This window comes from Saimiri boliviensis, chromosome 2, assembly GCF_048565385.1.
Source record: "Saimiri boliviensis isolate mSaiBol1 chromosome 2, mSaiBol1.pri, whole genome shotgun sequence".
Classification (NCBI taxonomy): Eukaryota; Metazoa; Chordata; class Mammalia; order Primates; family Cebidae; genus Saimiri; species Saimiri boliviensis.
Genome location: NC_133450.1, coordinates 64827012 through 64854015, shown reverse-complemented (window position 1 = coordinate 64854015; position 27004 = coordinate 64827012). Strand labels below are relative to the sequence as shown.

Sequence of the window (27004 nt, the reverse complement as noted above, 5' to 3'; positions counted from 1 at the left end):
GCCAGGGTTGAAATGAAGGAGAAAATACTAAGGGCAGCCAGAGAGAAAGGTCAGGTTACCCACAAAGGGAAGCCTATCAGACTCACAGCAGATCTCTCGGCAGAAACCCTACAAGCCAGAAGAAAGTGGGGGCCAATATTCAATATCCTTAAAGAAAAGAACTTTCAACCAAGAATTTCACATTCAGCCAAACTAAGCTTCATAAGCGAAGGAAAAATAAAATTTTTTGTGAACAAGCAAGCACTCAGAGATTTCATCACCACCAGGCCTGCTTTACAAGAGCTTCTGAAAGAACCACTGCACATAGAAAGGAACAAACAGTATCAGCCTTTCTAAAAAATACCAAAAAGTAAAGAGCATCAATATAATGAAGAATTTACATCAACTAATGGGCCTAAAACCCATCGGTATGCTGCATCCAGACCCATCTCACATGCAAGGATACACAAAGACTCAAAACAAAGGGATGGAGAAAGATTTACCAACCAAATGGAGAGTAAAAATAAATAAACAAAAAGCAGAAGTTACAAATTTTGCCTCTGATAAAATAGTATTTAAAGCAACAAAGATCAAAAGAAGCACAGAAGGACATTATATAATGATAAAAGGATCAATGCAACAACAAGAAGAGCTAAAGATCCTAAATATATACGTGGGATCCTAAAATATAGTGGGAGACTTCAACATTAATATTAGACAGATCAATGAGATAGAAAATTAACAACGATATCCAGGACTTGAACTCAGATCTGGAACAAGCAAACTTAATTAACATTTATAGAACTCTCCACTTTAAATACACAAAATATACACTCTTATCAGTACCACATCATATCAACTTACAGGTTTAAATGAAATATTGGTTGGCTCCTTGTTTGTTATTTTTTTCCCTCATTTTTTTTCATGTCTCCATGATTAAGCACAATTATAGGCATACCCATATTTAGACTGCATTCTAGCCCGGGCAATAAAGCAATACCCTCATTCTCTCTCCCTCTTCCTCTTTCTTCCTCTTCTTTATTCTTTTTTTTATTATTCTTTTTTTCCTTTCTTTCTTAAAAAAAAAAAAAGATAATACTAACATTGTAATAATCTTATCATTTGGAGAAGTCTGTGCAAACAAGGCAATTTTATCCCAACGGAACAAGTCCCATCAAGAAGTCTACAGTGAGCCATGAATAGTAGGAGCATGATAGCAGTCTAGACAAGAATCTCCACATCTGCTCCTAAAACATCTTTACAAGCAGCCAGAAAAGCTGTAAACCTCCATGACCTATTCCTTCAACAAAGCTGAGAGAAAGAAAACCCACATACACCAAACAACATGCTGCAGGGCAGGCTAAGAAGGAACAGGGCAAGACATGAGCAATGTGGGAAGGTAGGAAAATACACTAAGGTACCAGGATATAAAACTAACATATAAAAGAAATAGCTTTCAGCTAGACAGTATGGTGGAAGAGAAGACCTCATTTACAAAAGCAACAGATGACAGAATATCTAAGATTCACTTAAAAATGTGGCTGGGAAGTAAATGCTAAAACATACCTGAGGGTCTTAGAAGGATTCCAAAATGAGAAGACATACCATGTTCTTGAATAGGAATAACCAATATCATTAAAATGTCAAGTATCCCTAAATTAATTTTTTAATTCAGCAATTCCAATAAAAATACAAGTTTCTTTTCCCCAAAACCAGACAATGTGATTCTAAAGTTCATGCTGAAAAATAAACCAATAGAAAGAGCCCTCCAACAAGCTCTGAAAAATAAAGACAATGAAAGATCGGGGCAGAGGGCAACTAATCTTACCAAGAATTGGTATTGATGAATTAAAACAGTATTGTACTGGCACATGACTTAACAAACCAAACAGAAAAAAATCAAATAATCCCAAACATATGAGAATTTCATGGAGGAAAAAGGAAGCACCTCAAGTCTATGTAAACATGGACTTGTTACTAAACCGTGTTGGGAAAATTAGCTATTTGAAAAAGATTAAGTTGGATCCTTATTTCAGGTCATACTCCACATGGATCAAAGCTCTCTATGCAAAAAATAAATCATGCAAGTACTAGAAGAAGACATCAGAGAATTCCTTTACAAACTCAGTAGAGGAGTAGAGGAGGTCTTTTGGCTATGACTCAAAATCACAAGCCATAAAAATAATTTTTAAAATAAATTCTACTATACATACATTTTTGCATGGTAAAAAATTTTTGCATGGTTATGATTAACCAAACTCCAAAAAAAAAAAAAAATCTGTGGGAAATAGGGGAAAGTATTTACAATGCATACCAGAAATGATTAATTACATTATGAGCTCCTAGAAATTGAGGGAAAAAAGGAGGCAAAGGGTACAAATAGATAATTCTCAGAAAAAATACATACGGCTTTTTAAGCATGTGAAAAGATGTTTGCCCTCACTCAGAAAAGAAAAGAAGAAAATTAACTCTACAATGAAACACTCACCTATGAGACAAGCAAACACCCAGAAGTTTGAGAATACATTCCGTGGATAAACAGGCACTCTCATACAATGCTGATGGGAATGTAAAATGGTAAAACTTCTACGGAAGCATATCTGGCAAAATCAGAGATGGCAAAAATTTTGGATTGGCGTGGTGGCTCATGCCTGTCATTCCAACACTTTTGAGGCCAAGGAGGATGGATCACTTGAGGTCAGGAGTGAGCCTCCTGTTGGAGACCATCCTAGCCAACGTGGTGAAACTCCCTCTCTACTAAAAAAATACAAAAATTAGCCTGGTGTGGTGGTGTGTACCTGTAGTCCCAGCTACCTGGGAGGCTGAGGCAGGACAATCACTTGAACCCAGGAAGCAGAGGTTACAGTGAGCCAAGATCATGCCACTGCACTCCAGCCTAGGCGACAGAGCAAGACTTCATCTCCCCGCACCCTGACCAAAAAAAAAAAAAAAAGAGAGAGAGAGAGATGGCAAAAACATAGACCCAGAATCTCCCTTCATCACACCTACAGGCTTTTTTTTTCCCCACACAAGTAGAAAACGACATATGTGCAAGTTATACCCTGAAGCATCCTCCCAAGAAAAGATTAGAAACAATAACCCAAAGATCCCTTCACAGGGATCTTGTGTACCAATTAAGTACACATGGAATGGAATGAAGGACTATGCAGGAATAAAAAAAGAAAAAGGAATATCTTTATGAATTATATGGTGATCACGTTATGTTACATTACAACCACATGTTATACTATGTTAAAACTACAGTGTCAGACCAAGCACAGTGGCTCATGCCTGTAATCCCAGCACTTTGGGAGGTCAAGGCCAGTGGATCACTTGAGGCCGATGGATCATTTTGGGAGGCCAAGGCCAGTGGACCAGCCTGGCCAACATGGTGCAACCCCTGTCTGTATTAAACATACAAAAATTAGCCAGGTATGGTGATGGGCACCTGTAATCCCAGCTACTTTGGAAGCTGAGGCACGAGAATCACTTAAACCTGGGAGATGGAGGTTACAGTGAGCCAAGATTACACCACTGCACTCTAGTGAGAGAGACAGAGCGAGACTCCGTCTCAAAAAAAAAAAGAAACCATACTGTCCAAATGCCACACAGAATATTTTCACTTCTAGGAAATAAAATAAAATCTTATGATAAGGAATCAGGCTGTCACTATGTAATCTAATCTTAGAATCACTAATTGGTAACAACTGGATAATAGGTTTCTCCTAATGTGATATAACATGAAATATACAACATCATTTATGGTGCATTCCAGCTCAAAAATGTTTAAGTTCAGTCTACTGAGCCTTTAGATATAGCTTCCCAGTTACTACTAAAATTCAGCAGAGGCAAAAATAAGTCAAAAGATACTACAAAGACACAACCAAGTGAGTGTTCTTGGATTAGACAAACAGCTATAAAGCGTAATTATGTTACAATCAGTGAAATATAAATATGGACATGTGTGACAGATGGCCATGAATTCTTTCTAGTTCCCTTCTTCAAGATGTAAAGTCTATTTCCCCATCACTTGAATCCAGGCTGGTGCAGTGTTGAGAGTGAGGCTAAGTGAGTTCCAGTGTCTAGCCTCAGGAGGCCCAGCAGCCTCCCCTTTTGCCCTCTTGGCAGTAGTTGCTAGCTGCCCTGATACTAACCATGCTATGAAAAAGCTATCTACTGTACTGGAGGATGAGAGGCCATATGGAGGAGAAAAGAGGTGGCCCGGCCAACAGCTAGCACCAATTACCAGACATGAGAATGAAACCATCTTAGACCTTAGAGCCCAGCCAACTTTCCATCTGAACACCAGGTGGGTGAGCCTAGGCTAACCCATCAGAGAACTGCTCTGATCAGCCAACTCACAGGATCATGAGAAAACAAATCATTGTTTAAGTTATGAAATTTTAGGTGGTTTGTTATACAGCAATAAATAACTTGTAAAACTGGGTTTTAAATAAAAATGTATTAGCTGGGAAAAGTAGGCATCATTAGCTGAAAGATCTGCTTACAAATCATACACAGGACAAACTCATTTTGATAAAACACACACACAGACATACAGACAAAAGACCTAGAAGAATATATACTGATAACAGAGGGGTTTATAATAATGTACACTCTGGGTAGTAAAAATATGTTTTTATTTTCTTATTTTTGCTGTCCTGTATCTTCTGCATGCATATATGCTTTTGCAGTAATAAAACTTTAAAAATACATATATATATTTTAAAAAGGTTTATAGTATTTACTTAGTCATCAGACAAATTGTCAGCAAAGTCCCTGAAGAGCTAGACATGTAAGTTCCCACTAATAGCTCACAAAAAGCTGGATAAAGTGAGTCAATCAATAAACCTTTTGAGACTGTTACAGGCTGAACTGTATCTTCCCAAAACTCATTATGTTGAAGTCCTAGCTTCTGGTACCTCAGAATGTCACCGTAAATGGGAGTTAAAATGAGACCCCTAGGGTGGACCCCAAAGCAATCTGACTGGTATCCTTATAGGAAGAAGAAATTTGGGCACAAAAAGAGATAGCAGGGGCACACATGCATGGGGGACAACATGTGAAGAGGCAATAAGAGGGTGACCATCTGCAAGTCAAGGAGAGAGGCCACAGAAGAAACCAACCCTAGCATCACAATGACCTTGGACTTACAGCCTCCAGTACTGTGAAAAAATAAATTTCTGTAGTTTAGGCCACCCAGTCCTAGCAAACTAATACAGGGACCAAGTGTATAGCACAATATTTGGGAAACTGACCTAGTGTGCATTAGAGCACTGTAAACAAATAATTGAACCATAAAAATGGTTTATATTTCTCTTCTAAATTCCTGGAAAGTTTTCATCTTTAAAAGTCAAATAACTGCTGTAAACAGACACAAAGAATAAATAAATTAATGTGACCAGAAGGTAAAAGAGCATGCTTTCTAAATGCAACGCCTCTCTCATTGTGGAATGTGTATGTGTCTAGTTCACATTCCACTCTTGAGTTAGCATAAGAAATGGGTTTTCTCATTTTGTTTTGGATTTGTTTATTTAGGGCCAATGACAAACAGCAAAAGTAATGGAGAGCCAACAATGAAAAAGCAACATGATTAAGGACTATTGTTTTCTAGCCAAATACAAAACATTTCACTCATATCTACTCCTAAATTTAAAATGTTTTATAAAAATTACAGTATTTAAATAATTTTTTAAAACATATTGAGTACAGTTAAGAGAACAGAAAAAAAGAAGAGAGGAGGCAGAAAGGGCGGGGGGTGGGGGGGGTGCGGGTGCAGGCTAGAACATAATAATGCAGAGTCCAGGAACCTGTTTTCTTAACAGCTTCTGACTCAGACAACCTTAGACACATGATTTAACTTTTATGAGTTTATTGTCAAGGAAGAAACTTGAACAAGATAATCATTTCTCAAACGGTCCTCACGGATTTCCTAAGGCTTTCCTGTAAATTATTCTAGGGTAAAGAACAGAAATAAACTGGTAGGGCTTAGCACCCTTAGGCCAGATACAAGCAGAGCTACTCCTTTCCATTTGTTTTCCATTTGAATTTGCGTATGTTCATCTGAGAGAAGGGTACTGCACTAAAAATACTTGAAACTGTTGTATCAGAACGCTCTGTCGCCTCCAACAGTCTTATTGTTCATGTGGGTAGATACTAAAGACATACATAAGAAAAAATCAACAACACAGCAGATACACACAGGGGGCAGAATGAAGGGCCAAATGATATTGACTCACTGTAACAACAGGCAAATGGTAACGTTAATGGGGACTTTAAGAGGACAGAAGAGAGTGTGCTCTACATGAATAAAGATTTAGAATTGTTAACTGATGGCAAGCATTGCAAAATGAGCATGAAGTGAAACGTCATGGCTCAAAAGGTGAATGCAATCTTAGGTATCAATAAAAATATAGTTTCTAAAATAAAAGCATTCAACAAAATGGCCAAATATATATTAAAAACTGGTTTATATTACCAATAATCAAATAATACAGGCAGCAACTTAGGGAAACAGAAGACTGACATTGGAATGAGTCAGACTTGAGCCCCAATCTGCAAGCATACTTCAATCCTATGTAACTTCAGGACTGCAGCTTCCAGAATGCTGACATCATTAATGAGGGGCTCCTGCAGTGACTGACGGTCAGTGATATTACGGAATACACCTAGTGTAACAGCTGGCATATTGTAGGCACTCAAGAAACAGCTAATGCTTGCAGGGCACTATGTGAAATTCTAGCTCATCCAATCCTTACCATAATGCTAGGAGAGAATTATAACACATACATGCAAATTAACACAAGGATGGGACTAAAATGGTAACAGACAAAATCTTCAATGATGGTAGAATACTAGAAGCACTGCCATTTCTCTAGTGGGAACAGAAAATGGTGCAACTTTTCTGCAAAGCAATCTGACAATGTGTTACTGAGGACTTTTCCAAAGATCATGTATCAGGTCCAGCTCTATTCGAGAAAGGAATGGATTCAGAAAGTACCTAGGGTGGAAATCGGAGTGTAAATGGCTGGCTGACTAGTGGTTAACCAAGTTTTTCACCAGGAATGCAAAGCATCTCTAGGAACAGAAGTCTTTTCTTTCTTTCTTCTTTTTTTTTTTTTTAATTTTTCCCCATTACTGGTTTCCATGAACGTCCCATTGTCAGCCTAAACCTGTTTATTCTGAGAACTCCGAAAGCAGAAATTGGCCCACTTCACCAATCAGTTCCTCACATTTGAATGGAAGCATACTGCCCAGGGAGGTAGACACCTCTAACAATTCAACTGTTTCTTAAGATTAATAAAGGAAGGGCTGGGAGTGGCAGGTCACACCTGTAATCCCAGCACTCTGGGAAGCCAAAGCAGGCAGATCACTTGGGGTAAGGAGTTCCAGACCAGCCTTGCCAACATGGTGAAACTCCATCTGGTGCATGACTAGAGTCCAGCTACTCGGGAGGCTGAGGCAGGAGAATCACTTGAAGCTGGGAGGCAGAGGTTGCAGTGAGCTGAGACTGAGCCACTGCACTCCAGTCTGGGTGACAGAGCTAGACTCTGTCTCAAAAAAAGGCGACAGGGTGGGAGTGGGGGGGGGGGGTTAAAAAAAGGTGTGGAATAGAAGTATGTAAATTCTTTCATAATGGGAGGCCTCAAATCCAGAACAATGCATGATATTCTAGGAGATGCCGCCACAAAGAATAAGAAGCAAAATAGTTCACTTCTTCTAAGTCCAAAGTATCTTGCCTTTTGAGTACATTATAACTTAAGGCCCAAGGAGAAAAGTTTTCTTAAAAAGTCTGATAACAACTGACACTTACCTAAAATGAGATGAAGTTTGGTTTCTGTCTGGAAAGCGTAATGTAATGTCACCAAAAACGGCGACTGCCTAATGTGCTCCAGGACTTGCCGTTCTGTCCTTGTATGCTCTGTGGTTTTGGCCTTTTGAACTATTGTTGCCTTTTTCAAAACTTTCATGGCATATAGCTTTCCAGTATCATGTCCACTTATTTTACGAACTAGAAATACTTTTCCATAAGCTGAAAATGAAAAGAAAAAATAAGAATTAAAATGCTACACAAGAAAAATGATAATTTAGTGGAAATACATTTCTTTAATGCACAGAAAATACACTCTTTAAATAAAAAGTATCTTTCGTACCAGTTTCAATAGTTCTTTAATAGATTTCTTCAATTTTATACCAAATATATTTCTAAGTCTAACCCTCAATGTTTACATATCTAGCCACTGCTGACAAAATTATGCTTTTACTCTTTTACTGTTATTCTCTCCTCAATATTTTTAGCTGTAGGAAACTGGCTGTTATTATGGTCAACTCACCACAATCCAATTCTGGAACAACCAGGACATTTCAGACATCAGATAAAACTTATATATATATATATACATATTTGTTACTGATGTAGACAAATGAAAGCAGTTCTCAATAAGAATTTCATATATATATATATATATAAATCAAATGCCTCAATTATTCCTCTATAGTTATAAAAAAAAAGCCTAAAGCAACATAAGCTGACATTGTATGAACAAAAGAGATCTTGAGACTTAAAATATAAAAAGATCCTAAATTGCATGCAATACAGACAGAAGCCCTTTTGTATCTCTGGACAGTAATTTACAGCTTACTGGGTCAACCTCGCCACACTTTTCTTAAGAAGGACTCTGTTGGGCATGATCCTATGTGTGGTGCCTCTTCTCCAGGTAGAAGAATTGGGGCCATGTGGGCACTGTGCCTCGTGGACAGAGCAGGTTCTCTGCATTTATTTTCTTAGAAAAGTGGGCTAGGGCAGGAAGAAGTGGAAGGAAGAGGAAGGAAGAAGGAAAGGCAAAAAAATCCAAAAACATTTTGGGAATGAAAAGGTGAGTCCCTCACTTCATTCCTATAAGGTATCAAATCTCTATAGCTAATCTCTTTAAAAAGACAAATGCTTTCTGGGATGTTTAAGTCCAGTCTGCCTGTTAAATGTCTTAATCAGACCATTATTGAGTCAGTTGGGTTTTGGCCCAGATCAATGTTCACACTCTGCGGTATTTACCACCTACTTCTATTGTAATCCACCCACTAGAAGAAGGGAGCTTTAAGGGAAGGGCTCTTGTACTCTGTATGTTATTTAGTTCAGTACTTTGACTGGATTAGTACCAACACATGATGTGCAAGGGATTGGTGAAAGACTAATAATCCTTAGAAGGAGTGCCAACACTTATTAAGGACTTGCCTATGCCAGGCTCTGCACTAAACATATTGATTCACTTAATCCTCACAACAGCCACTTTACCCATGAGGAAATGTGTTCAGAATAGTTACAGAACTGGCCCTAAGACTGGGGCTAGAAGCAGCAGAACTGATTCAAATGCAAAGAGTGTGACTTCAGGGACCACACTCTGAACCATAATGAACGAAAAAGTGATACCTCACAAATGCTAGTAATCAGACATCCTGGATCTTAATACAACCAGTACTGACTGTAAACATACTGAACACATTCCAGGGCACAGAAAAAGTTCACAAAGGCTTGTGTATTATCTCATAGTAAATACAGTAATTATAGGTTGAGACCTTAGTAAGGCAGAAATGAACCAAAAGGATGAAATGACAACTTTCAGAACCTAACAAATTAGAATATAAAAATGAAAAAATATATTTATCTGTTCAGAAGCAACAAAATGAAGCTAGAAAATACTATGCACTAAGTCTTCCAACAAGGTAAGCCACTATATAAACTCAGGACAAAGTAAAGTCTACAAGCAGCCCTGAAACTTCTGTGTTCCTTACATACACATGGCACTTGCCCTAAATTCTTGTTCTCCCAGATGCCTATCTCCAGAGCACTATGATGTTTAGAAATCAGGGAATCCACCTATGCTTTCAAAACAGGATTTTTTTCCACAACATTACCGAAACATGGCTGTTCAGCTTCTTCCTAGTACGTCTGCCTCAACATAGGTGTGGACCACATATGCGACAGACAGACTGCTGGGTATTCATACCTAACATCTGAGTACTCAGCATTTATGATATGTAACAACTCATTCAATTCTTATAACATTCCTATAAGGAAGTGAGAACTATTATCTCCATTTTATGGATGAAGAAATTGAAGTATAGAAGAGTTGGGTCACCTGCCCAACATCACACTTGCCATTTAGTCTAACTCCTGGGCCCACAGTCTTACCTGTGGTCCAGCTGCTTCACTTAAGTGAATGACCTCATAGACAAATAAATAGGGTACCAGATATTAAATAGAAGTCACCATACAGGTTAGGTGTTTTCACAGTGGAAAGGACCCAGTGCTCCTACTTCCAAGAGGAGGAAGTTTTGCAAAGCAGCTCATTTTATTGATGGGAGGCTCTAAATGTTAGAAAATCTTCCTTATATTGACTGGAAGCAGGTCTTTTTATAATTTTCACCTGTACTTCTATATCCTCTGAACTTAAAAAAGAGTATCACTCTTCTATAAGATAATCTTTTAAATATTTAAAAACACTATATGCCATCTTCTTACTCTTACTTCCTTAAACCAACCTTAAAGTAAGATGACTCTGAGACCTCTCACCACTAGGAGGTTCCCTTGATATGTTCTGTGGGGTTTAAATATTTCTTTGTTATTTAAAAAATTTTGTATTTCACTCCAAATATGCATGAGGTAGTGCATAGGATGTTAATATACACCATCAAATAATGTAAAATCATCCTGATTGCAATGTTACGCTCTATATGGTCAAATAATACACAATCATCCTCCTTGCCATGTGATTAACATCCAGAAGTTTCCCAATAATGAATTAAAGACTACATACTCTGCCAATGCAATTGTGTTCAACTATCAGACAATGTCAGAGAAAAACTATAATGAAGCTCATAAATCTTTTGTTTTTACTTTTATAGTTTGCCATGATTAACATTTAAGCTACATCACATGGATGCTTATTATCAACAACATTCAAGGAATGCCTTACAACATTCCAAACAGTAAGTATTTCAGACAACAATCGTACTTCTAAGAAGGCTGTATAACTAAAACACAGTTGCTTCCAAACAGTTTCTGAAGCACCCATAAGGCTGTTTATCACATTGCCGAAGGGGAAGAAAACACATTCCCTACTAGAGAAATCTTGAAGAAGCCACCTTACCTGGTTAAGCTGGTTTATGGCTCGGAGCAGAGAAAGAAAGTGAAGTAGTCCTTCTGTTGAAAATGCTATATATTCCAGAACCACCTTTATGTTCTCCAACATTTCAAGAGTAGCCATTGAAGCTGGAATTGATGGCAGTATTCTTTTCCTTAAATTTGCAACTAGATGAATGACTGCCTGCAAGTACAGCCTCCTTTCATTCACTATGTGTGCCCTGACATTATTAGAGTAATCCTATTTTTAAAGTATCTTTAAGAAACTGCAAAGATGACCAATAGTGAAAATTCCTTTGGTCAAAAAAAGATAGACAAAACAGAGGGTGGGTTCAATGGCTCATGCCTATAATGCCAATACTTTAGGGGGCTAAGTAGAAGGATCACTTCAGGCTAGAAGTTCAAGACAGCAGTAAGCCATGACTGCACCACTGCACTACAGCCTGTGTGACAGAACATGATCCTGTCTCCAAAGGAAGAAAAAAAAATAAAAGATAAACAGTACTTCCTGCTTGGATGGAGCTAAAACTACCTTCATGCTTTAGTACGTATGATTCTCTAATTTCTACATCAACATGCAATAGCACCAAATGCTGAACCAGTAATCCTCATGTTTCTACCACTGTTAATCTGATCAACTACATCAGAGCCAAAGTCTTTTCAAGATACTCTGCTAAGAAATATGAGCAAGGTATGGGCACAGTGGCTCATGTCAATAATGCCACAATTTTGAGAAGCAGAGGCAGGCAAATCGCTTGAGCCCAGGAGTTGAGATGAACCTGGGCAACACAGGAAGACCCCATCTCTACAAAGAATACAAAAATTATGTGGGTATGGTGGTGCATGCCTGTGGTCCCAGCTACCTGGGAGGCTGAAGTGGGAGAATCACTTGAACCCAGAGGTAGAAGTTGGAGAGAGCTGAGATCATGTCACTGCACTCCAGCCTGGCCAACAGAGCAAGACCCTGTCTCAGAAAAAGGGGAAGAGGAAGCGGGAGGGGGAGGGGGAAGAGGGGGAGGGGGAGGGAGAAGAGGGAGAGGGGAGGGGGAGAGGGAGGGGGGAGGGGGAGAGGGAGGGGGGAGGAGGAGAGGGAGACAGAGAAGGGGGCGGTAAGAGAGAGAGAAGGGGGCAGTGAGAGAGATACAGAAATCTATCTCCAAAGCTGGAGATAGATTTCTATAGATTGGAGGAACACTGAAGATATCTTACGAAGTTTACTTCTGTTTAAACTGAAATGTAGATTTATAATTCTATTCTAACAACTGTAGACAACAAAACATTGACCATCTTTGTTGATAATGATTTCAATGGCTCAATGTAAACTGAACCAAAGGAAGTGTCAGAAAAATTTCTGGTTCCTTGGAGTAGGTTTCTTTCCAGCTTGCTTTTCCAAATGTGAGGCTCTTATTCCATTAGCCACAATTAACATTGTGAACCAGGTTTTAAGCACTTGTTGCTATAATAAAGAAAAGTTAAAAATGACTGACAGTTTGTTTTTGTTTTTGAGACAGAGTCTTGCTCTGTTGCCCAGGCTGGAGTGCAGTGGTGTAATCTCAGCTCACTCCAACTTCCACCTCCTGGGTTCAGGAGATTCTTCGGTCTCAGCCTCCCAAGTAGCTGGGACTATAGGCACACACCACCACGACCGGCTAAGTTTTGTATTTTTAGTAGAGACGGGATTTCACTATATTGACAAGGGCGATCTCGAACTCCTGACTTCGTGATCCACCTGCCTCGGCTTCCCAAAGTGGTGGGATTACAGGCATGAGTCACTGTGCCTGGTCCAAAAATGACTGACAGTTTTAAAACAAGAAGACATTCATCCTGCCATGTCAGAAACCACTGCACAATTCCAACTTACTAAGCCAAGCAAATGCAATCTTCTTGCTGAAATTTACTTTGAGCATAATTAAACTGATCTTTTCACTTTGTGAAATCTGAATTTATTAAAAATGTTCATAAGTAGCCTTTAATCTTTACATTAAGATAGTATGAGGTTAATTTGTTAAAAAATATTTTTAATTTGTAAAAACAATCAATTTAAAATATAACATAATTAAATGCATGCAAAATTTTGTGCATGTACACATTTACACGTATTATTCTGGAGGAAGCAACCACAAGCCATGAACTTGGTTAAGGGCCATTGTTCAGAGGCCTCTGGTTTATGTCCTTCCTTATAGTTCTCAACTAGGACATGCTGTCCTCACTAGGACCTGAATGGCTCAACTAAGGTGCCACTCAAACTTTTGTTAATGCAGATTAAAATTATATACCTTGAATAGACTGTTCACTAGCCATGCTGCACTTTGGGTTCATAACTTAATAACTATTGAACTTGAACTACCACTTAAAAAAAATACAGCAGAAACAGTCTTATGTGGCTTCTACTTAGCCAGCTCCTAAGACTAACCTAGTCTTATATTCCCCTTTCTCTCTGAAGACACCCACTGCACACTGACAATCTATGACTAGTTCCACGCCAGTGACAGTTCCATGTAGTTCCATGCCAGTGACACTTGTTGCTTTGCCTGCTTCTACTTGTTGTATCTGTTATTCTTATTATGTAATTTCATTAAATATTACATAAACTACTGAAATGTGTATGCAAAAGAGAAAAATGAGGATGAATGCTTTGAAAGGACTAGATAAAAGCAAAACACTTTAAAAAAAGGAACTGCTGAAAAATTAGGTGTGAGTGAAACAACTATAAAAGGGTGGGGGAAACTGTGAAAATCTAAAAGGATTTTGTACTCAGACTACTTCAAATGTGTCTAGTTCTCACTCTAAAGAATCTGAAACCTATTTTTAGATGATGCATTCAACTGCGGTTTATGCAAAATAAACCACTGTTTATGAACCTATACTCACAGTCCTATGCTTGCATCCAAAGATTCACAAGTGAAGTATACTTACACATTTTAAGCAAAAATTGTTCAAAAATATATATAATGATTTTTAAATGATTCCCACTTGAACCAACTATTTTAAATTACCTACACATACCAACTGTATCATATGAGAGCATTTCTATTAACTGAAGAATCATATTAATCACTGGTAAAATTCATCTTTCTAGATTATTGGATTCTTATGAAATGGTGACTCAGTCATCAACCACACTAGCTAGGCCTCAGATGTGCTTATTTCAATCTGGTAAACATGATTATCAGAGCATCTTACTAAAAAAGAAATATGGTAAAATAAGAATCAAAGACGACTAAGGGGCATATTCATAAATAATTCTCTATGTATATCTCAAAAAAGAAGCCGTTTGCCTAACTAGTGATATCTTAACTGCTGGAGTGAATGACCATCTGTAGTGGGTGCTGATGGTGTTCTGGCAGATCCCCTTCACAGGCTGGTGCTCCTATTCTCCAGCTGCTGTGAGTGTCGGCTGATGGAGAAGGGCTGCCACACCTGGAGGGTTACATGCCATTATTCTCTACTCCACCCTCACTCAAACAGCCTGCAGCCAATGACTAACACAGGTAAAAAAGGCCTGTGTCTTTGCTCTTGCTCCAAAACTTCCCGTGAGTTCAGGCTGAATCCAGACCACTGCTTAGACCACACACTTGTCTAGGCTCCTCCCCGACCACCCTCCTTCCCTCACCCTTGTTCCCCTGAGAGCACATACGCCCAAATCCATGTCCTGGGCTCTGCTTCTAGCTAACATGACCTAACATAGCATCAATAATAAATAAAATTAGGCCAGGCATGGTGGCTCACACCTGTAATCCCAGCACTTTGGGAGGCCAAGGCGAGCGGATCACAAGGTCAGGAATTTGAGACCAGCCTGGGTAACATAGTGACCACGTCTCTACTAAAGATACAAAAAAAAAATTAGCTGGGAGTGGTGGCACTTGCCTGTAATCCCACCTACTCGGGGGAGGCTGAGGCAGGAGAATTGCTTGAACCTGGGAGGCGGAGGTTGCCGTGAGCCAGGATGGCACCATTGCACTCCCGCCTGGGTGACAAGGTGAGACTCTGTCTCCAAAAAAAAATAAATAGTAAATAAAATTGTATCTACACTACAGAAACAATGTCAATTGACACATTCATAGGGAATCATCTTTTGATTACGGCATAAAACATCACAAACATTTAACCTCTAAGATTTACATAAACATTGTAGGCTTATACTGAAGCATAAGGTATAGTGGGTATACAAATACACAAATGCAAAATTGTAAATTTTTGAATGACAATTTTGATACTTTATTGAATACATGCTTTTAAAGGTACTATTTTAATACGGATACTTTCCAAACACTTAAAAGAATAAAATGACATATGATGACTAAGTCATCATACTTTTTAAAACAATCTTATATGACTCAACTGAAGCATTTTTCCCTCTATCATGTCATCAAAAAGTAGCAATGTCTTTAAGTTGCCTAGTGCAGTTTACAGCACCCTCTAGTAACAAATTACCCATGAGAAACAAGTAGGTCTCATTTAATAAATAAAATGTGTTATTGTAAATCTGTGGTAAAAAAAGATTGGAGGAAAAAAGGTTATCTTATCAGGAATATTTATAGAGCCTGGGACCAATGAGTAAACAAATATCTCAAATTACATTTCAAGATGGCACCTAAGACTGGGGTAAGCAACCCAAAGACAGCCTCAACTGGAAAACCAGTAGTTACACAAAGCAAACTTACAAGTTTGATTGCTGTCATTTAATCTACTGTTGATTAGATGACGGCAACAACAATAACAATAAAGGAAATCCACATAAGGAAAAAGTGAATTTCTTAAGAGGACACCAGGGACCAAGGTAGGCACAAATGGTTCTTGCTCATTAGACACTATCATAAGCAAGGCCCTCTGAATTTCTATACTTTGCCAGCACTCACTCCAAGGTTTCATAAACTCAGAAGTAACTCTGCATTACGTGAAGACCAGTTCCATACTATTCCATTTGCAAGGTTACATGTTGTATGAGGGGTGTGTGTGTGTGTGTGTGTGTGTGTACATACATAAACATATACATATTTAATACTCACTACTCTTATCTCCAGCACCCAAAACAGTGTCTGGTCTTGGAAAATACTAATTAATGAATGAATGAATCCCAAGACCAATAGGAATGAACTAAAAGGTTTTAAATTGAAAAGTGACATAATCAAATTTGCCCATCAGAAAAATAACCCTGGCTGTAGAATGGAAATAAATGCTCAGCAAGGCCTGAAACCAGGAAGACCTTTGGTGGTTATTTCTCTATTTACTGCCGGACAGATTTTAGGCTCTATAAAAAATACTCATTAAGAAATTACATTCACTTACGTATAAAGCTAATCTGAAAGCCTGGTAATGTATTACACTAGCTCTTTTAGAAGCTGAGCTACATTCCCTTTCAGTTTCCCCAATAATAGCTAAAAATTTTTTTTTAAAAAGCTAAAACTTATATAGCATTTATTATGTGTCAGACAATCAAAACATTTTATTACTCACATTATGTATATCTTAGCAGAAGACTGTTAACAATACATTAAGATGGTTCAGAATCTATGATGTTTGAATAGTTAAAACAAACAAGAGGCTGGGTGTGGTGGCTCATGCCTGTAATCCCAGCACTTTGGGAGGCCAAGGCAGGTGGATCACCTGAGGTCAGGTGTTTGAGACCAGCCTGGCCAACATAGTAAAACCCCACCTCTACTAAAAATACAAAAATTAACCGGACATGGTGGCAGGTGCCTGTAATCCCAGCTACTCAGAAGGCTGAGGTAGGAGAATTGCTTGAACACGGGAGGTGGAGTTCGCAGTGAGCTGAGATCACACCACCGCACTCCAGCCTGGGCGACAGAGAAAGACCCCGTCTCCAAAAAAAAAAAAAGAAAAGAAAAAGAAAAAAACATAATCTTTCCATTTGACAGGTTATGCTTAAGGTAACATACAAATCAAGTTCTTATAAATGCTAACAAAATCATAATTACCAACATTTCATTTATGAGGTATTTTCTCACTGATTAATTTTTATTATTAGAAATATCACTTTAGTTGAAATTACTCCCAGAGATGCTAATAAAGTGACTATATAAAATAATAAATAATCTCTTCTTATGAGTGTCCTAAACAATTTTGTTTTTCTCAACTTAGGTTACAGCTTTACAATGGAGTTCCCTGTTGAATAAATAACCACAACCCATGGTTATCTAGCAATTGGCAATTCATATCCATTATCTCATTAATCTTATAACAATATTGTGAGACAGGTATTATTAAAATAACTTATGCCAAAAGGGACTTGGACATATAGGGTTCATATGATTAACTCAAGAAACTCAAGTAAGCAATGACAGTGTCAAGATTAAAACTTGAGTCTTCTACATCATCCTCGATACTCAAGTCCACAAGAGTGAATCAACTCAGCTGTACCCTTTACTCTTACATGGCAAAATTTTTCTTTTTTCTTTTTGTCATGGTAAGACAAGCCCACATCAGCTCTTCAAAGTACATGACAAAGTATATGACCATATATGATAAAAAAAAGAAAATTCATAGAATACTAAAGTCTTTAGCTGAGACCCTCATGCTGCACTTCGTTATCAGAATTACTAATAATGCACACTACAGGTACATTTAAACACTTTCTTCTCCCATATTTGGACAGATATCTCAAAGAAGCCAAAATGGTCAAAAGGAAGGTGGCAAAAAGATTTAAAAAGAAATAAAAATAAAGTTGTTATTCCCCAAAATAACCCAAAATTTCATCATCAAACAAAAAAAATTCTAAAAGATGAGCCAAAGATAATTCCTGGACATCTGAAGAATACTGCTAGAGACAACAGCATAAATGACCTACTTGTTAGATTATTATACTTCACACTATGCTGGATTATGGGCCAGTAGCAGGACAGGGCAACAGGGTTGGAAAAATATACAGAGATGATCTTAAGAGCTTATAATCTAGAGGAAAGATTGCAGATGTGAAGGAAAATTCAGAGAACAAGTCAGTGCTACGCTCTCTACTGAGGGCTCTCAGTACAGCAATTCAGAGAATAAAGCCATATGGGCATTAGGGGGAAAAAAAAGAGCACTACCAATGGGGGAACAAGATAAGGCAGGGCATCAGAGGGTGGAAAAGAACACCTAACTGTAGGCAAGGGAAGGAAAATAAACCAGACTAGGAAGTAGGCCAATAATTCAACAAGCAAAAAACAAACCATCCCGTTAAAAAATGGGCGAAGGAAATGAACAGATACTTCTCAAAAGAAGACATACACACGGCCAAAAAGCATATGAAAAAAGGTTCAATATCTCTAATCACCAGAGAAACGCAAACAAAAACCACAATGAGACACCATTTCACATCACTCAGAAGGGCTATTATTAAAAAGTTAAAAAATAACAGTTACTGGCAAGGTTGTGAAGAAAAGGGAACGTTTATACACTGCTAGTGGGAATGTAAATTACATCAGCCACTGTGGAAAGCCGTTGAGATTTCTCAAAGAACTTAAAAGACACTAGCGCTCAACCCAGAAATCCCATTACTGGGTATATATACACAAAGGAATATAAATCGTTCTGCCAAAAAGACACATGTGCTCATATAAGATGCCCATCAATGGCGGACTGGATAAAGAAAAAATGGTAAGTATATGCCACAGAATACTATGCAGACATTTAAAAAAATAAAATCATGTCCTTCGCAACAGCTGGAGGCCATTTTCCTAAGCAAACTAATGGAGGAACAGAAAATGATTTCACTTAAAAGTGGGAGCTAAATATTGAGTACACACGGAAAAAAAATGAAAACAATAGATATTAGGGCCTACTTGAGGGGGGAGGGGTAGGAAGAGAGTGATGGTTGAAAAACTGCATATAGGGTACTATGCTCCCTAGCTAGGTGACAAAATCGTTAGTACATGGAACACCAGTGACAGCAATTTGCCCAAGTAACAAACCTGAACATGTACCCTCAAAGCTGGGCGGTGGGGGGGGGGGGGTGGTGCGGGGAAAACATAAAGTAGGCAGGATATCAGCGTAAGGTGGGCCAAAAAAGACATGGGAAACTGAAAGCGAGGCAAGAATTTGGGCTTGAAGAATTAACTGGGAAAAATGCAGTATATGTTCTTAAATAGGAGGACTGCACAATAATGTTGTATTTTAATAAGGCTGCATATTATTTATAACAGAAGATGATATTAAAATGCATAAATGGGAGAGTCTGTAGAAAGGGAGACAGGTCAAGACACCCCTTGGATGGTACTTTCTGTACTTAGGAGCCGAAAAGGTAAATCCAAGGATCACGTTGAAGGGAAAATTATAGGACTTTATCAGAAAATAGAAATAAAGAGGCTGGGCCAAGCACAGTAGCTCATACCTGTAATCCCAGCAATTTGGAAGGCTGAGGCAGGTAGATCACTTGAGGCCAGGAGTTTGAGACTAGCCTGGTCAACATGGTGAAACCCTATCTCTACTAAAAATACAAAAATTAGCCAGGTGTAGTGGCACACATTTGTAATTCCAGCTGCTTGGGAGGCTGAGGCAGGAGAATAGCTTGAACTTGGGAAGCAGAGGTTGAAGTGAGCCAAGATCACGCCACAGCTGGGTGACAGGGCGAGACTGGGTGACAGGGCAAGACTCCATCTCCAAAAAAAAAAAAAAAATAGAGACAGAGAGAGAATGGCCAAAATAGAGAAGAATCCAAAATTATTTCAAGGTTTTTAGCTCGGAAAGCTGATCAAGAAGATTAGTGATAGGCCAAAGGAAACAAGACCGTTCAAAAGAAGCAAGTCAATCTGAGTAAAAAATATTTCATGCATATTATACATATTTAAGTATCAAAAAGTAAGTTTTTCATACCCAAATATTCCACAAAGTCTTTAAGATATTTGATGAATAGCATGTTTTCTAGTTTAAATATATAGAAATTAATTCATCAGAAGAGTTTTCAGTTTCATTTCCAAAGAAAACCTTACATGACACATGAAGACATCTGATGAGGCTTTTCTATTATTCTAAGTAGTGCTGAAAAAAAAATTTTCTAAAAAAGGTAATAAAACTGAAAGATTAGTGGTAAAATTTTTGAATAAAAATTGAGATATTATATTCATAATAAAAGTTTCCACCTACTCCGTTTAGTCATCAAAACTGTGATTTTTAAATGCAGAAATACCTACAATGGCATTTCTTAGTTATGCCATCTTCTTAAAAGAGACTGTACTGTCAGCTGGCAAAAAGGAAAAGCAGTCTCCACTGCCGATAACTGATCCATCATAAAACAGTGCACAAGCACAAAACAGAAATGCAAAGGTAAAATATTACTGGTAAACTGTTTCCTAACCTTTGCAGAATTGTCTTAAAGACCTGTGATTAAACTACACAACACTGAGATAATAAGTCAAAGTATTCAGTGTGTTGAAAGAAAATACACACAAGGTTTGATTATACAAATTTTATATTAAAAATTTCATATACAAAATGGACTAATAATTTGCCTTCTTTATACTGTCCTACTGTGTTTTTTGGAATCAAAGTCATACTGGACTCATATAATGAGTTGGAGGAAATGATCTCCCTTTTTCTGTTCTCTCAAAGAGTTTGCGGAAGATTAGAATTATCTACGCTTGAATTGTGGCAGAACTCATTCTTAAAACTGTACTGTGTGTCCTCCAGTGGGAGGATTCTTACTTACTGACCAATCTCTTTAATCTAGTTATAGGATTATCCAGGTTTCTCACATCTTTTTCAGTTATAGGATTATTACTCACCAATCCAGTTATAGGATTATCCAAGTTTCTCACACCTTTTTCAATCAGTTTGGTAATTTACACATTTCAAGATTCCTGTGCATATTAAACTTTGAGGAACATTACCTCAGAAAACTAACTCCTGTCACCTCCCAAATTATATGGTATTTTATCGAATTTTTCAGTTTTCTTTTTTCAACTCCATAAATGAGACATCGCCACAGCTTTACACAGTCAGTATGTTACAGATTGTTTGTTCCGTGATCCTTTTTGCATCTCAGAAAATTCTCCAGGGATTATTTTCCTTCCTCCTAAAACTACTTCTTTTAGAAAGTCCCATAGTGAGGATCTAGTGGTAGAAAACACACTCAGCTTTTGTATGTTTGAAAGTGTTGGTGGCTCACGCCTGTAATCCCAGCATTTTGGGAGGCTGAGTGGGGCAGATCACAAGGTCAGGAGTTCAAGACCATCCTGGCTAATACGGTGAAACCCCATCTCTACTAAAAATACTAAAATCAGCCAGGTATGGTGGCACATGCCTATAATCCCAGCTACCCAGGAGGCTGAGGCAGGTGAATCACTTGAACCTGGGGGGTGGCAGTTACAGTGAGCAGAGATCATGCCACTGCCCTCCAGCCTGGACAACAGAGCAAGACTCCATCTCAAAAAAAAAAAAAAAAATGTATTTTTGCCCACACTTAGGGAAAACAGTTTGGCTAGATATGCAATTGTAGATTACCAGTTATTTTTTCTGCACATTTTGAAGATACTATTCCACTTTACTATGGTTTCCAGAGTTGCCATTGCAGAGTCCACTGAAACTAATGGTTGTTCCTTTAAAAATAAGTATTTTCTCTTTGATTGCTTTTCAGGTATTTCTCTGTCTCTTTTGCTCATCAGTTTCTCTCTGATGTATCTACATTAGAATTTCTTTATACTTGTATGCACAGATTTGCTCTCTGCAAATTCACATGTTTAATTAATCCTGCAAACTCTCAGCTATTATTTCTTTGAATAGTGCCTCTGGCTCATTCTATTAGCTCCTTCTGAAAGTCTGATTAGAAAAATGTTACAACTTCTGTCTATTCTCTGTAACTTTTTTTTTTTTTTTTTTTTTTTTTTTTTTTTTTTTTTTGAGATAGGGTCTTCCTGTCAACCCAGGCTGGAGTGCAGTGACGTGATCATAGCTCACTGTGGCCTTGACCTCCCAGGCTCAAACAACTCTCTCACCTCAGCCTCCTGAGTACCCAGGACTACAGTCATGTATACACCACCATACCCAGCTAAGTTAGTTTGTTTTTCTAGAGACAGAGTCTCACTATGTTGCCCAGGCAGACGGGGATCCTCCCACCTCAGCCTCCCAAAGTGCTGGGATTCCAGCTATGAACTACCACACCCAGTCTATCCTCTATGTCTTAATAGTTCTGTCATGTGCTATCTCTTTTTTCTCCATTCTATATTCTGCATATTTTCCTCAAATCTATCTTCCAATCCACTAATTTTCTCTTTAGCTGTATCTCACCTGTTAGTGAACCATCCATTGAGTTTGTACTTTGAATTGTTCTTTTCACTCCTAGAAGGAGTACTGGTTCTCTTTCCGATCTGTCTGGTCATTTTTTAGCATGTATTATTCTGTAATATTACTACCAAATCTCTTTTTAACTAAAAAGACATATATACATTTATATTATATTTCATATATAATGAGACTGTTGGAAAACAGTCTCTTAAGGTATAATTCTACTATTTGTTGTTTCCACTTCTTAGATGTTTGTGAGTTTTGACAGTAAAATCATGTCTATAAAACTTTATTTGATAGTTCCTTAAGATCTAGGTAAGAGTTTATTACTCCAGAGAAGATTTACATTTGTTTTGCTAGTGCTGCTAGGAACACTACCAACTCATAAGTAGAATAAACTAAATTCATACTTATTTTGGGGGTGTGTGTGTGCATGTGTGTGCGTGCACGTGTGCATAATGGAGTCTCGCTCTGTGTAGTGGCATGATCTTGGCTCACTGCAACCTCTGCCTCCCAAATTCAAGCAATTCACCCTGCCTCAGCCTCCAGAGTAGCTGGGATTATAGATACCCACCACCACGTCCAGTTAATTTTTTTATTTTTATTAGAGATGGGGTTTTCCTATGTTGGCCAGTCTGGTCTTGAACTCCTGATGTCAGGTGATCCACCTGCCTCAGCCTCCCAAAGTGCTGGGATTATAGGTATGAACCACCGTGCCCAGCCAGGATTTTTTTTTTTTTTAATCATGTAAGTGTATATAACAAACTCAAGTTGCAAACCTGTATGATGCTTGGTTTAAGGTTGTGACTGCTCAGGGAAGATTTTAAATACTTATCCGTTTCCCTCACCCAAAGCCAATGCTGAGCTGGAAAAGTTTCCCCTCCATCTCCCTTTGCAGGCTAGATTTTTATTTTCCCATTTAATCTTTTACTGAGCAGTAGTCTTCTCTGCCTCTTGAGTGCCTTAGAGGCACTCCTCCATATGAAGTATGAAAATGGCAAACCCAGAGAACAAGCTCACAATTCACTGGTGTATTTCTCCAGTGTAACTTCTGCCTTCAGGCAACTTGTTTACTTCTCTAAATTTCTGCTCCCATTTTTTTTCAAGCTTAAGAATTTTCCTTACTCTTGCCAGATAATATATGCAGTTGAATAGTCTCTATCAATCTATAAGATTATCTGGCAAGAGTAAGGAAAATTCTTTATCTAGCACTGTAGGGGTTTAATAATGATTGTGGCCACATGCAGTGGCTCATCCCTGTATTCCCAGTACTTAGGGAAGCCAAGGCAGGAGGATTACTTGGGCCCAGGAGTTTGAAGCCACCATGGGCACATAACAAGACCCTGTCTCTACTAAATAAACAAATAAGCAAGCAAAACAGCCAGCCGGGTGTGGTGGCACATGCTTATAGTTCCAGCTACTCAGGAGGCTTAGGTGAAAGGATTGCTTGAGCCCAGGAGTTCAAGGCTACAGTGAGACAGGGTCTTGCTTTATCATCCAGGCTGGAGAGCAATGGCACAATCATGCCTTGCTGTAGCCTCAACCTTTCAGACTCAAGAGATCCTCCTGCCTCAACATCCCTAGTAGCTGGGACTACAAGTGAGTGTTACAACACCCCAGGCTAATTTTTTTTTTTTTAATTTTTCAGTAGAGATGAAGTCTCACTCTGTTGCTTAGGCTGGTCTCGAACCCCTGGGCTCAAGTGATCCTCCCACCTCAGCTTCTCGAAGTGCTGAGATTACAGGAATGAGCCACTACACCTAAAACTGCCTTTTTCTTTCTGCTTCTGTATTTGGAGTATACTGCCATATATTAAATTAACAGATCAAAGAACAGGATTAGTCTCAGGGCTCTTGTTACATACTATAAAATTTAATGATGAAAACTAATAATATTACATTTTAATAGCATCCTTGAGAAGGTTCTATAAATGCTATGTCTATTTTGCTATAGAGAAGTTATCTGTTATTGCAGATTAGAGCTGTTTAGCTGTGACCATATCTGGAATAAAACATGATCTCCAGTCTAAGATAACATTTTCTTTAAAAACTGCTACAAATCTATTTTTAAATACAATAAACAATAATTGGGTTAATTAAAAGTATATAAACAGCAGTTTCATTTGATCAATTATACTAATATTTTTACTAAGTTTTGCTTTCGATAAAAACCAGACACCAACATTTCTAAAACTTTAATATGAAAAAGAACGTTAAGTTCTAATCTCTAAAACATGGAAAGTCATGGAAACGTTGCAAATAAAAATAGCAATTTGTTTTCAAATTTTCAATGATCTTTATAGAAATCCCTTATTATATGGAATAAGTATACTCATCCATTCATTCAAAAATATTTGAGAAACGGCTATGCGTAAGTCAAAAATTTCTGTTTACCCAAATGCTATTTTCCTGGCAATTTTATATACTAAATTATAGATAACTTAGATGGAATTCTGCCATCTACATGGCAGATGGCAGGAAATATGCCACGATACTATGAACTCTTCAGGCAATATAGATTATGATTTAAGTTTAAGCATATAGTATTTTTCTGTCACAGACTTCTTCCTATGACAGAAAACCTAACCTGTAGTAAAAAAGGAAGAAGACCATTCACAGATTCCTTCCTGTTTTAAAATTGTTTGACCCAACCTGTAGTGAAACAGGAAGAAGACTATTCTCACATTAAGGATTACTTTAAACTGAACTTGAGAGAACTTACAGAACTTCTATTCAAAATATTTAAAAGTGTGCATGACTTTTTATAAAACACTTGAAAAAGAAAAACATGTTCATATAAAAACTTGTACATGAATGTTCATAACAGCATTATTTTTATGTATTTTATGTAGGGTCTTGCTCTGTTGCCTAGGCTGGATTACAGTGATACAATCATGGCTCACTGCAGCCTCAAACTCCTGCTCAAGCGATCTTCCCACCTCAGCCTTCCAAGTATCTGGGATTACAGGCACATACTACCATGCCCACCCAATTTTTGTTGAGATGGGAATCTCACTATTTTGCCAGGCTATTCTCCAAAGCAGCATTATTTATAACAGCCAAAAGATGGAAACAACCCAAATGTCCATCTCCTGATGAATAGAGAAACAAAATGTGTTATATCTGTACAATGAAATCGTTTAAGTCACAAAAAGTATGAAGTTCTGATGTGTGCTACAACATGAATGAATCTAGGAAACACTGTGCTAAGTGAAAGAAGCTGGTCACCAAGGACTACATATTTGTATGTTTACCTTTCTATGAAATGCCCAGAAGAGGCAAATATAGAGATACAAAAAGTCAGTTAGTGGTTGTTTAGGACTGGGGAAGATGGTGAGCTCGTTTGGGCATTAATAGCTAAAGAGTTCGGGGTTTCTTTTTGAGATAAGAAAAATGTTATAAAACTGACTGTGATGATAGCTGCACAATTTGTGAATATACTAAAACCCTGAATTGCACACTTCAAGTAGTGGAACAATATGGTACATGGGTTATACCTCAATAAAGCTGTTACCAAAAAAATAAAAATAAAAGACACATACAGATAAAAACATGCAGATAAAACAGATATTATAAAGACAATTTATAATATATATCAACCTTAAGAACTTTTGACCAGATGTACGAACACTATTTTTAAGGGAACTGAATCACCACAGAAGTGTGACTCTCTTTCCCCTTTGAGTAGATATTGCCTTTGAAACAGGAAACAAAGGTAGGAATAAAGGATATTATTTTGATATTTTGAAAGCATGATTTCCTAAGAATAGGGTAGGGTAGAGCTTAGATGTTTAAAAAATCTCCAAGTTGACAATGACACTGAATTTCTGACAATAAAATGCTTAGTTGATGGGAATAAACTATTCATCGGACTTACTCACTGGCAGCTGTAAAGATTGGGCCTATATGGCATGCTAAACTACTCAGGGAGGTTATAAAGAACTTGCATGGCAGAGCAGTAGGCATGAAGGCTCATTACTAAATGACCTAAAGACAGCTTACATAAGTGAATTTAAACACAGGCATGAGGCTAGAGAAGTGACTGGTATTGATTACAGAAACCCAAGAGAAAGGCTTTTTCTCTTGCTATAATGTTTGGCATTTTGGAAGGGATGGGCAGATACTCTTGTATGGACAGGTGTAATCCATCCAGTAAGGGGCTAGAACTCTGAGGTCCCTGACAGTGTGAAGCTAAACTGTAGTAGGGAAAAAAAATGGTCTGTCCTCTGAGGCTCTCCCTGGTCTTACAGCAAAAGAGGTTCTAGGCCTGCTGAGAATGGAAACAAAAAAGACTTAAAGGCCTCCTTTGTACCTTCACCTGATGGAAGAAAAATGACAGAAGCCAGTTCTGACAGCAGCGGTGGCTGCAGAGCAACATACTCCAGAGGGAAAGTTGAATAGGAAACATACACATGACAAGAAGCTGCGTAACTGGCAAGGCCTGGTGCAAAATGGAAATGCAGGGTGCCTTGTTCATGGATGACTCATAATTTCGGAACAATGACAGCAGAGCATTACACCAAACATGGGGCTTTTCTAAATGTGGGGATCTCTACAACTGCACAGGTCATATCCCCCTTTAAGTCAGCTCTGATTCTTGAGCAGCAAGAGCAGTGGTAGCAAAAAATTCAGAAGGCAAAGGAACGTACAAAGCGGAAAACCAAGATCA

The 27004-nt window shown here is 38.1% G+C and overlaps 1 protein-coding gene across 2 annotated transcripts in view; it reads right to left on the bottom strand.

Moving 5' to 3' along the window:
* Positions 1-27004, bottom strand: part of RPS6KA5 (ribosomal protein S6 kinase A5) — a 192020-nt gene that overhangs the window by 105290 nt on the left and 59726 nt on the right. For both annotated transcript variants that reach the window (XM_074393472.1, XM_003939861.4), the window contains exon 3: positions 7793-8011. In XM_074393472.1, the coding sequence (XP_074249573.1) occupies positions 7793-8011 (219 nt within the window). The remainder of the gene's footprint in view (positions 1-7792; positions 8012-27004) is intronic.